Source organism: Hypanus sabinus, chromosome 10 (genome assembly GCF_030144855.1).
Source record: "Hypanus sabinus isolate sHypSab1 chromosome 10, sHypSab1.hap1, whole genome shotgun sequence".
Lineage (NCBI taxonomy): Eukaryota > Metazoa > Chordata > Chondrichthyes > Myliobatiformes > Dasyatidae > Hypanus > Hypanus sabinus.
The window spans coordinates 131,264,723-131,277,799 of NC_082715.1; the positions used below are offsets into that span (position 1 = coordinate 131,264,723).

The 13,077-nt window shown below is 42.0% G+C and overlaps 1 protein-coding gene across 1 annotated transcript in view; it reads right to left on the reverse strand.

Annotated features, from left to right (window-relative positions):
- The window catches only part of afg1lb (AFG1 like ATPase b), a 157,763-nt gene extending 150,141 nt beyond the window's left edge, over positions 1 to 7,622 (reverse strand). Inside the window, exon 1 of the mRNA XM_059982993.1 lies at positions 7,472 to 7,622. Within this exon, the coding sequence (XP_059838976.1) occupies positions 7,472 to 7,586 (115 nt within the window). The 5' untranslated portion in view covers positions 7,587 to 7,622. The remainder of the gene's footprint in view (positions 1 to 7,471) is intronic.
- Positions 7,623 to 13,077: the final 5,455 nt, after the last annotated feature.

A 13,077-nucleotide genomic window follows, 5' to 3' on the forward strand; every position in this document is an offset into this window, starting at 1 on the left:
TGGCATCTGGATGTTGTCCCAGGGTCCCCTCAGCATGACTGGTTTGCAGCTGGAGCTTAATGCTGGGTGCAAATGATACAATGGTGACAGAATTTCTCAACATCCCTGGCCACCACCAGTCTTGCCAGAGGGTTGTGATCATGTTCTGCCTTCTCTGATGCATCACCCCATGATATAACTTCAGAAATATCTGCTCAGTACATTTTGGGGCCACCTTGACTCCTTCCCCATGGGTTCAATTCCTATCTGGTCCCCCCTTTGCTCCATTTCTCCTTCTCTTTTGCCTCCACCTCTTCATATAATTTTAGTAAACTTGCTTCAGACATTTCTTCCTGCACATGAGCAATTTCAATCGCTGCCATCTTGTTCTTCTACTGCCATCTTTGCACTAATGTCCACCCACCCATTTCCTTTCTGATCCTAACTCTCTCCTGTTTCTGGTGAGCCTTTACTTTATTCACTCACACCTCTGCTGACAGTCACTGCTTCCAGCAGCTTTTGTATTAGGTGCCCCTGCTGAATACTTGCACCGGTTGAGGTTACAAATCCTCTTCGTGCCCATGCCATCAAGATAATCATGCACCACCCCAAAGGCGCTGTCTGCATATATATTCGCTCGCCTGCCTTTACTGTAGCGCAATGCTTATATCAGGATCACCAGTTCCGCTGGCTGAGCTGAGCAATCCCCTGGCAGTGCTCCTGAAGCTAATTCTTCACCAGTTTCCTTCACTATCATTACTGTCTAGTGAACAGCCATCAGTATGTCAGTTTTTATAGGATTCTGCTTATGGGGTTTCTACAGGACCCCCCTCTATTTTAACTGGGTTTATCTTTACTCAATCACAATCTTGCTTGTATGTAGCCCACACTGCTGGGAACTGCTGTCAAAGTAACTCACAGACACCATCCTAGCTCTAGACTCTGATGATTGGAGTGACTGCGGCAGCACTGGCTATGTTGTGTACTCCGTTGGCTGTATGTGGTCGCTGCCCCTGGCTTGTCCATATTATTTCTCCCTTGCCTGAATCTATAATGGCCCCTGCTTCTCTTAGGATGTTTAGTCCAAGGATGGTACCCTCATTACTTGGACAGACCCAGAAAAACACTGGAAGCTGCACCCTGCTATTTTTTGAGGATCTGCGACTTGCTTCTTCCTGCATTCAACATACACAACATCTGCAGGTTTTCTGCTTTCACCGTTTTCACTCCTACGCCCGTAATATACATAGACTGCCTGGTTGTCACCAAGGGTACATCAGTTACTGATACAGAGGCACCTGTGTCAACTAACACATCACATTCCCAACAATGCTGTTGCGTACATCCACGGGTCACCAGTGCTGGCAGTGGGGACCACCGCGAAGCCATCTCCAGCAGCTCTGTGATCTGATTGGCAGTCAGTTTGGTCAGACTGGGTGCTGATGGGATGAGAGGTTACTGGTCTGCTGTGACTTCCACCTGCTTGGCATTCCTCTTTTTTGGACTCTGCTACCAACCATATCCTGTTAAGCCACAGCTGTAGCATATTTACTGTTTTATGCGTGGTCTGACACTCCTTCACCAGGTGCCCTGGTTGCTGGCACACAAAGCAAACCCTCTGTGATTTCACGGCAGCTCCATCCACTGTAGCCACTTTATGATTTCTCTCGCACTTTCTTTGGTCTATCTCACAGGCTCATGAAACTATTGCAGAATAGGTCATCCCCACCGCTGTCCCTAAATCTACAACTTTCTTTTCTGTTGAGCTCAGGCCTTCCTTCATCGTTCCCTACCTGAATACTCCTCATACTCTCAGTGTTTATGTTCTCCATAATCCATGGCTGTCTATCCGCTTTTTGAATCAGTGACATTGTCGGTCTCCGGTTACTCTCACTTCCTCCCAGTCGCTGCCTCACTTCCCCTTTAAAAGAGCAATATCTTTCTTCATTGCTGACAGTCTCAGTAGTTGCCCATGTGCCATCCTGCAACCCCTAGGCCATACTATCCCACATATTCCTTGGGCACTTCGCTTTTCCCAACACGTGTATACCTTTAGGATGCATCTGGCGAATTTCAACCATTTCCTCGAGCTTGCGCCAGAATTCCGAATTCTCACATGCAACTTTAAATAAGGGCAACACTAACAAAGTGCTCTGTTTCTCCCTGGGGGATGAAGTGCGTAATAAGGACCAAGGGCTGGCTCAGATCATCAGGGTTCTCAACATGATGTTGCCTGACCTCAATAGGTGCCAACCTGACAGGTACATCTGGGTAAAACCTCTCCCTGAAATATCTCCACAACAATTCCCATACAATGCAAAACAGAAATGATGGATACAAGTTAAACAGTCAACACTTAAAACTGCAGAATATTTACTCCGCAATCTGTTACTTACGTGCATCCAAATTTCCGATGCCTGCTGTATCCTTTTGCATCACACTTGCAAAATGTGGATGCTAAAATGCAGCTCCTGGAACAAGCATCCATGCTCCCCACTTGCATTCCCAACCTTCAATAACCACCCCTCGCAACTGGTGGCTCCATCTCACCAAATTAACACCCAAAGTTTCATCTCTTACGTAAACAGAAATGCAGACACACTATCTTTATATCTACCAGTTCAGCTCTTCATATTCGTGATACCTTGCCTGTGCACCACCAACATGAACAGGTCCAAGCAGTTTTAAAAATACTCACCCACTTAGAATGCCAACACCACTGGCCTACAATGGGTCACAAGAAGATATCCTACACCTGACACCAAATATTGTCGCATGAATGAAGTCACCAGAGAAAAGAACTGGCAGATATGAAGCAGCATCTTTATTTGATGAAACAAGATACAATAGGCATCATACTGAGACCCTTTTGATGGAAAGGTCTGGTTGGCCTAATGCTACCTGACATTTTATACGCTAAACATCAAAGGACAATTCCATATTTACAATGCATCCACAATAACTTCTTTGAAATTACACACCATTGTTCAGAGCTGCATTTTAAATTTAATCTACGATCTATCTTCAGATTTGAAGATGGACGGCTGACGTTATTTGCTATACAGGTGCCCCCCCATTTTTCGAACGTTCACTTTACAACAACTCGCTGTTACGAAAGACCTACATTAATACCTGTTTTCGCTAACCAAAGAGGATTTTTGCTTTTACGAAAAAAAGACGCCTACTTTATACGTGTGTTTACCCCGAGAAAGACTATAATGACAGTGAAGCCTTGTGTGGGCAGTTGTTTGCACATGTGTGTACGTGCGTACGCGTGCATGTATGTGGGTAGGTGTGTACATGCTGATTTTTTTCCTCCAAATCGATTTTGGCTCACTGTCTTCCTGAGTTTGCTAGGTGAAACAATATTTCTACTTTATATAGGGTGTATATTTATCATATCATTCCTGCTTTTACTATATGTTAGTGTTATTTTAGGTTTTATGTTTTACTTGGTTTGATTTGGTAGGTTATTTTTTTGGGTCTGGGAATGCTCAAAAATTTTTCCCATATAAATTAATGGTAATTGCTTCTTCACTTTACGACATTTTGGTTTACAAACGGTTTCATAGGAACACTCTACCTTCGGATTGCGGGGGAAAACTGTACATGCTAAACCCAAAAATTGCTCTAACACTATGAAGTTCATTGAGTTTAGAAAATTATGGCCCAAATACTGGCAAATGTGACTTAATGGCCCAACTAGTTTATGCTGATCAAGCTGCCATTCAAAGAAGTCCCATTTGCCAGAGTTTGGCCCATAACTTTATAAACTTTTCCTACCCTTGCACAGTATTGTGCAAAAGACATAGGCTCATGTAAAAAAAATCTGTAAAGTGAAGATGCTTTCAAACATAATAGAAAGTTTCCAAGTATCAAAATACTTACTATAAAGAGCAGTACACAGTAAAAAGCTTAAATCAAATCAATATTTGATGCGACCACCCTTTGCATCTAAAACTGCATCAATTATCTTAGTTACATTGTTGTTCAGTTTTATATGAAAATCGGTTTGACACAGTTCTTCTGCAGATCTTGATTTTCTTCCTTGCTCTGTCTCTACAGAGAACCCCAGACAGCTTTGATATGACGGAGATCAAGGCTCTGTGAAGGCCAAACAATTTGAAACCATATTAGAAATCTAGGGTGCCTAAGACTTTTGCACAGTCACATACTTGTCCAATTGTCCCTTGAAACTTTGTACTGGCTCAACCACTTCCTCCGGCAGTTGCCCCCAAGTTCCTTATAAATCTTTGCCCTCTCACCTTAAACCTATTACTTCTTATTCTTGATTCCCAACCCAGGGATAAAGACTGAGTGGATTTACCCTGTCTATGCCCCTCATGATTTTATACACCTCTGTGAGCTCACCTCTCAGTCTCCTATTGGTCTCTAAAGTCCCTGCCTGTCCAAACTCTCCCTATAAACCAGTTCCACAAGTGCTGGCAACTTCCAGAAAAAAAAATCTGCATTTGATCCAGTTTAATAACATCTTTCTTATAGAAGGGTGACCAAAACTGAACACAATATTCCAAGTACAGCCTCACCAGTGTCCTGTACTAGTGAACCACAATCTCCCAATTTTTATACTCAGTGCCCTGACTCATGAATGCCGGAATACCAAAAGCCTTCTTAATCACTCTATGCACCTGTGACATCACTTTCAGGGAACCACGTACTTGCTCCCCAATATTCATCTGTTCTGCAACACTCCCATTCACTGTGAAATATCATCTTGGATGGATCTCATCAACCAGCTCAGAAACCACAACACTGAAATGCAAACGAGTTATTCTTGACCCAAAGGACTGAAAATGAAAGAGCTTCATTGCAAGGGAACTGCAGTTCAAAATATTATAAATCCAGCTGAGCTTTTATAGGAGACACAAGAACTGCAGATGCTGGAATCTGGACCAACAAACAATCTCTGCAACAAGCAGCATCAGTTGTGGGGGGCGGGCGGAGGAGTAATTACCAATGTTTGGGGTTGAAACCCTGTGGCAGGAGATTTTTAAGGACTTTGACAATATCACATTTGGAGTAATATGGCAGCTGTGGTCTGTATTCTAAAAGGAGTGTAAACTTCCTCTGGAGTCAGTGGAATTTAGAGTCACTAAACTGATTCTTGAGAACGAAATAGTTGAAGTTGCAACAGTTAGCTTCACAGAGGTTTAATAATACAAGACTTGACAAAAGCCACAAAAACAAATTTTGTCAAGTGACCAGATCTTACACAAAGTGAACAAACTTTACTCAAAGAACGATGTTTTAAGTAACAACGTAAATGGAGAGAAATAGATTGGTTTAACGCAGAAGCTCCAGGCACAAAGCCTTGACAGAAAAAAACAGCTATCAGTAGGAAGTAGGAAAATCAGGGATACTCTGGAAAGTGAAACTGAAGAAACAATCACAGCTGAACAAATATTATAGCTCAGTGATAGTGCTCATTATTACACATATCAGAAGGTGAAGGCCGGATTCAAAGTCAAAGTCAACTTTAGTATGCACAGATGCAATGAAAAACATATTTGCATAAAACTTGTTTAAATATACCAAGCTAAAAATTTTGAAGACAATAACCTTCAATAATGGTTTTCATTTTAATAAATGTTAATTTACCCAGAAAGAAGTTCAGGTTAAAGTTTAAAGTCATCAGGCCGGTGCTTATGCCGGTTTCTGTGGTGCGAAGCGATTGAGAGTACGAGGCTTCCCACCCACCCACCCGGATAGGATGCTAGTCTGTTGCGAGGTTAACCCCTAGCATTTTGCCAGTACCCATTTTCAGCTGGGTAGATTGGATCAATGTGTGGTTAAGTGCCTTGCTCAAGGACACAACATGCCGCCTCTGCTGGGGCTCGAAACTCACGACCTTCAGATCGCTAGTCCAACGCCTTAACCACTTGGCTACACGCCACACCCAGAAAGAAGTGCTGCCTACAATTCTCAATGAACAACAGAATCGGAATGCTGACTATCCAACTGTGGTACTTGGTGCAAACTATCAAATGTAAAACTTATCTACATAACCATAAGAATGCATTTCTTCTAAAAATATTATCCTTGAAAAAAAGATGAATAGATCACACTACATGATACTGGCTTCACACATTTCATTGCTTCTCAAGTCTGCGATTCTACACAAATCATCAAATATCTGATTGCCCTTTACACTTGTGTACTAGAAATAACATTAAATAATTTACAGCACTTAGGAAGCTCATAGTGTCCATTTCATTGAGAATAAAGTTATACTGCATATTTAGACCATATGACTATAATCTAAATGGGGGTACGGTTCAAACATCAAAGGTGCAGAATGACTTGGGAGTCCTCATGCAAGAATCTCATAAGGTTAATTTACAGGTTGAGTCTGTGGTAAAGAAGTCAAGTGCAACGTTGGCAGTTATTTCAAGGGGAACAGAATATAAAAGCAAGGAGATAATGCTGAGGCTTTATAAGACATGAGTCAGGCCGCACTTGGGAGTACTGTCAACAGTTTTGGAACCCATACCTCAGGAAGGAGGTGTTGTCATTGGAGAGAGTCCAGAGGAGGTTCACAAGGATGATTCCAGGAATGAAAGGGTGAACCTGTGAGGAGGGTTTGGCAGCTTTGGGCCTGTACTCACTGGAATTTAGAACAATGTGGGGGGGGGTATCACTGAAACATACTGAATGGTTAAAGAACTAGCTAGGGTAGGCATGGAGAGGATGTTTCCTATGGTCAGGTTATACAGAACTTGAGGGCACAACCTCAAAATTGAGGAGCGACCTTTTAGAACAGAGGTAAGGAGGAATTTTTTTTGCCGGAGAGTAGCGAATCTGTGGAATGCTCTGCCACAGACTGCAGTGGAGGCCAAGTCCGTGGGTATATTTAAGGCGGAAATTAATCATTTCCTGATCAGTCAGGGCATCAAAGGATATGACGAAAAGGCAGGTATTTGGGGTTGAGTGGGATCCAAGATCAGCCATGATGGGCTGAATGGCCTAATTCTGCTCCTATGTTTTATGGTCTTATGATACAGGAGCATTAGGGTTAATGCTCATGTATCATCAGACAACCTTTATTTCAACCATTTGGCCCATCGAGTCTGTTCTGCCATTCAATCATGGCTGATTCCCCCCCCCATTCTTTTGTATTCTCCCTATACCCCTTAACCCCACCCCCTTGCCAATCAAGAAACCATCAATCTATGATTTAAATGCCTACGGCAATGAATTCCACATATTCGCTAACCTTTGGCTGAAGAAATTCCTCCTCACTTCAGTCCTAAAGGGGCGTACCTTTGAACACACTTCCAGGCAGTAAATTCCAGACCCCAAGCGCCCGAAGTATATATTTGTCAACAAGCAAGTTGTGGTCCTCGCCACCACGGTTTTTTTTTTAAAAAAAACTCTTTCCAAATCTTTCCCTGCCCGCATTCCCGGCCTCGGCACCCCGAGCCCGCCCAGTTCCACGATTCGTCGTCCGGCAGCCGACTGTGATCGCACTCACCCCTCACACAAGCAAGGCCGGTCAGCCGCGACTTGTATCTGAACCAACGACCCTCGCCATTCAACACACCGGCCCAGCGCCCGATAGCAACCAAGGCCGTCCTGCCGGTCGCCATCTTCGGAAATGTCAACAACAATTAACTTTATTTCAACACGCACAACTCCGGCGCTTTGTGTCCGGATTCCTGCGTCTCCGTGTTGTGGGGTGAAAGGGGGTGAAAGTTCGGCGGCTTTGGGGAAGTCTGATCGCCGACATTCTCGGGCTAAGAAAGTGATCATTATTTGTTAAGACGAAAGATGGTATTTTATTGACTCCCGACCAGGTTATGTTTCAGGTAGAACCTTCATCAGAACTGTTCTGTTAACGTACTTTCTATTTTCTTTGTCTGATCTTCTGAGTGTTTCCCAGAAGTTTCTGTTTTTATTATAAACGCTGACTTACTTGCTATAATGTCGCTTTGCTTCTTTAGAAATCTGAAACAGTTCTTTTTTAAAACATTCTCACAGAAGACTACACCATGCACTTTGTGAATCTTCCTATGCAATAGAATTTCTCAAATTTTGCTAATAATTTTATCGTATTAAAAAGTGCTGTACTGGGACTCAGCACTGATTCCAGCAGTACACCACTTGTCAGGGTCCTCCACTCCGAATAATACCCCCTTCATCCTCTCACAAACAAGAGAAAACCAGCAGATGCTGGAAATCCGAAAAACACACGCAAAATGCTGTAGGAACTCAGCAGGTGAGGGAACATCTATGGAAAAAATTACAGCTTCAGCAGGACCCTCCATCCTCTGACTTCTTCCACCAAAGTTCAAAGTAAATTTATTGTCCAAGTACGTTAATGTAACCACGTACTAATTAATTTTCTTACAGGCATTCACAACAGAATCAATAGAAGACTACACACAAAGTCTGACAAACAGCCAATGTGCAAAATTATAAATAATACTGAGAACAGGAGTTGTAGTTTCTTTGAAAATCCATCCAAAGGTTGGCTAATTGTTTATTGCTGAGGTGAGTGAAGTTACCACGCTGCTTCAGGAACCTGATGGTTGAAGGTAATGATTGCTCCTGAACCTAGTGATGTGGGTCCTAAGGCTCCTGTACCACCCTCCCAATGGCAGCAGTGAGGACAGAAGATGGCCTGGATGGTGGAGGTCCCAGCTGATGGATGTGGTGTAGATATGCTCAATGGTAGGAAGGGTTTTGCCTGTGATGGACTATATCCTCTACTTTTTGGAGGTTTTTCTCTTCTTGGGCATTGGTATTTCCATACTAGGTTGTGATGTATCCAGTCTGGATACTCTCCGCTGTACATCTGTAGAAGTTTAAAGTTTCAGATGACATGCCGAATCTGTGCACATTTCTAAGAAAGTAGAGGTGCTAACTTGCCTTCTTTGTAATGTCATTTACATGCCAGTCCCAGGACAGATCCTCTAAAGTTATAACACCAAAGAATTTCAAGTTACTGCCCCTCTGCCCCTCCGATCATCTAAACTCATGGACCTCTGGTTTCTTCATGCTGTAGACAATAAATAGCACTTTGGACTTGCTGACATTGAATGAAAAGTTGTTGTTGTGGCACCATTCAACCAGATATGCAATCTCCCGCCTATATGGCAATTTGTCGCCACCTTTGATTTGGAAAACAACAGGAATGTCATCATCAGACTTAAATATTGCATTGGAACTGTCCTTAGCTTCACAGTCACAACTATAAAGTGAATAGAGCAAGCACACTAAGCGTACATCCTTGTAGTGCATCTCTGCAGATGGCAATTATGGTGGAAATGTTGCTGCCAATCTGTAATAACTGGGGTCTGCATGTGAGGATATCAAGGATCCAGTTGTAGATGGAGGTATTGAGGACTAGGTCTTGGGGATTAATGATTAGTTTCAAGGGCATGATAGTGTTGAATGCTGAGCTGTGGTCAACGAAGAGCATCCTGTTGTCCAGATGTTCTCGAGCTAAGTGAAGAGGCAATGAAATGGCATCTGCCATTGTGACATCAGGCAAATTAGAGCAGTACCAAGTCTCTCTTCAGTCAGGAGTTGATATGTTTCGAGGCCAACTTCTCAAAGCACTTAAGCACAGTGGATGTAAGAGCTACTGGATGATAGTCATTGAGGCAGCGTTTCATGATTTTATTGGGCACCGGTACAATTGTGAAATCTGCTCAAACCAAGCCAATTTTGTATCCAATTTGCTGGCTCACTTTGGATCCTATTCCAGTCAAGCCTACCATGCAGAAACTTGACAAAGGCCTTGCTATAGTCCATATACAGTAGAAAATGTCTACCAGTATGTGCCCATTAATCCTCTTGGTCACCCCTTTACAAAAGGAAATGCGACAATGATAAAAAAAAAATGGGTTACTGATGTAGGATCAGTGTAAATGGTCAGTATGGACCCAATGGGTCATTAATGAAGGATTAGTGTAAATGGTCAACATGGACCCAATGGGTCATTAATAAAGGATTAGTGTAAATGGTCAGCATGGACCCAATGAGTCATTAATGGATCAGTGTAAATGGTCAGCATGGACCCAATGAGTCATTAATGGATTGGTGTAAATAGTCAGCATGGTCTGAATGGGTCATTAATGTAGGATCAGTGTGGATGGTCAGCATGGACTCAATGGGTCATTAATGGGTCGGTGTAAGTGGTTAGTATGGACTCAATGGGTAAAGTTCCTTTTTCTGTTTTGTAGTTCTCTGTTACTTTATGAGTCTTAATCATGGCCATCTTTCCTCTAATAGGATTTAAAGGATTCCAGCCATAAACAAAATATTAAGATGGTTGATATTTTGTCTCAAAATACATCCTCTGTGAGTTTGACCACAGTATATCAGTCCAGCTCATTCTTCTGAGCATGTCTTCAGAGTTTGATAGATTTATATGCAATATTATCATTCTTCCATTGCTGACACTTGCTCCTCCTTCTTACTTACAATAGGGTATTGTTTCATGCTGTCTAAGAGATCCAGAATTCACACTATGTCAAAATTGAGAATGTTTAATTTAGAGCTGCAACTCTATAATCTGTCCTTTAAAAGAGTCGATCCGTTAAAAGTGGCAATCTCTTCCAGATACTGTACTCATATATAAAACTGAATAACTGGTCAAAACAATTACAACATAATAACTAAGATGGCATGTTTTGTAACACTCCTTATATCAATGCCAGTTGTGCTCGCTCCAAGAAAAGGGCAAGAGGTACAGGCATGAAATCTGAGTACATAGTCCATTCACTCATAATGTGCCATGTTGTTTGAAGTGGGTGATTATGGTCTTTCCATAACTGTGATTGTTCTTGGCAAGTTTTTCTACAGAAGTGGTTTGCCATTACCTCTTTCTAGACCATGTCTTTACAAGATGGGTGACCCCAACGATTAACAATATTCTTCAGAGACTGTCTGCCTGCAGTCAGTGGTTGCGTAACCATATCTTGTGATATGCACCATCTACCATCTGCTTCCTTGACTTCATGTGACTCTGAATGGGAGACTAAGCAGGTGCTCCATCTTGCCCATGGGTGACCTTCAGGCTAGAGAAGGGAAGGAATGCCTTGCACCTCCTTTGGTAGTGATGTACATTACTGAACAAAAGTCTTAAGCACATATATATAGCTGGAGTGCCTAAGAGTTTTGCACAGTACTGGAGTAATTTTATGTATTGCACTGTACTGCTTCCGCAAAAAGAACTAATTTCATGACATATGTGAGTGATGAGAAACCTGATTCTGATATGGCTCTCTATTGTGGGCCGAGAGTGGGAAGGGGAACAGGGAGAGGAGCATCAGGGTTGGGAAAAGGGGAAGAGAGAGGGGAGGAAGTGGAAAGCAACAGAAAGATGTTCTTTGATGATCAATAAACCAATTGTTTGGAATTAAATGACCTTGCTTGGAGTCTCGGGGCTGTGTGCGTCTGCACCCTTGCCACCCCCCCCCCACCACAAAAGGATACAAGGGACGAAACTAGTCCACATAAAGATCCAGGTAGTCATCTATGCATGGAACCAAATGAGATGGGGAGATCAGATCTTAAATTGATTTTTTGCAACTGTATTTGCTTGGGAGATGGAACAGAGTCTATAAAATTGAGGCAAGACAGCATTGAGGTCATGGCCTGATGTCAATTACAGAAGAGGAGGTGCTTGCTGTCTAGAGGAAAACTAGGTTTCACAAGCCTCAGAGCCTGAATAAGTGTCTGCTTGGGCTTTTATTGTTTTAACCATCATTAATCCTTTGGGGATCTGTTTTCATGGATGTTTGCAAAGGAAAAGAATTTCAGGATGTATATTGTAGACGTTTCTCTGACATTAAATGTATCTATTGAACCTATTGCACTGTTAATGGGTACTTCTTCCTCTTGGGCACTTCGCTCCCACTGGAGCATTGCTCCCATCTCCATTGTCCTCTGTTCTGAGCTATTTTCTCAAGGGTGGACCAGGAGTGCTCCATTATCAAACTATGGCCTCGATGTCACTCCTCCATCTGTTCATTGGACTTCCCTTTTTCATCATTCCTTAGGGATTCAATTTTAATGCTTGCCTGGTGGATAATTATGTAACAAGAATAAAACTGAAAATTATTGGAGAAATCACAGGATTCAGAAATACCTATTTTTCATTGGCCTTTCATCATAGATTTCTTACACTAATTGTTTTATGAAGATTTTTAATTGATTTTGTCTAAATTTAGTAGAGCATTAAAATAAACAAACAAAAACAAATCTATATGGGGGCTCATCATATTCAAAAACAGTGCAAAATGTTTTATAAGAAGTCAATTACTTTTGAAAGTTTGTAGGTTTGCAAAATAAAATTTGTGGGACAAAGCAAGAGAGACGAGTACGGCTTACAAAAAGGCAATAACGATGTCAGTCATCTGAGAGTTTGCAAGAGAAAGCAAGTAGTAGCAAGGCAAGATCTACTCTCAGTAGCCACATTATTAGGTACATCTCTACACTGCTCATTAATACAAATCAAAGTTCAAAGCAAATTTATTATCAAGGTACATATATGTCACCATATAGAACCCTGAGATTCATTTTCTTGCAGGCACACTTAATAATTCCTTAACAGAATAGTAACCATAATGGAATCAATGAAAGACCACACCAACTTGGGTGTTCAACCAATGTGCAAAGGCAACAAACTGTGCAAATACAAAAATAAATTAATAATGATGAAAAAGAAATAAGCAAGAAGCATCTAGAACATGAGATGAAGAGTCCTTGAGAGTGAGCCCATAGGCTGTGGGAACATTTCAATGATGGGGTAAGTGAGGTTGAGTGAAGTTTATTGATTGAGATACAGGGCAGAATAGGCTCATCCAACCCTTCAAACCGTGCTGCCCAGCAATCCCCCAAATTAATCCGAGCCTAATCACTGGACAACCTATAATGACTGATAAACCTACAAACCGGTATGTCTTTGGACTGTGGGAGGAAAGCAGAGTGCCTGGGGGAAACCCAGATGGTCACAAGGACAATATAAAAACTCCTAATAGACAGCAGTGGGAATTGAACTGGGTCACTGATACTATAAAGCATTGTGCTAATCACTACACTACTGTGCCAATTTAGAAGAATTTAGTG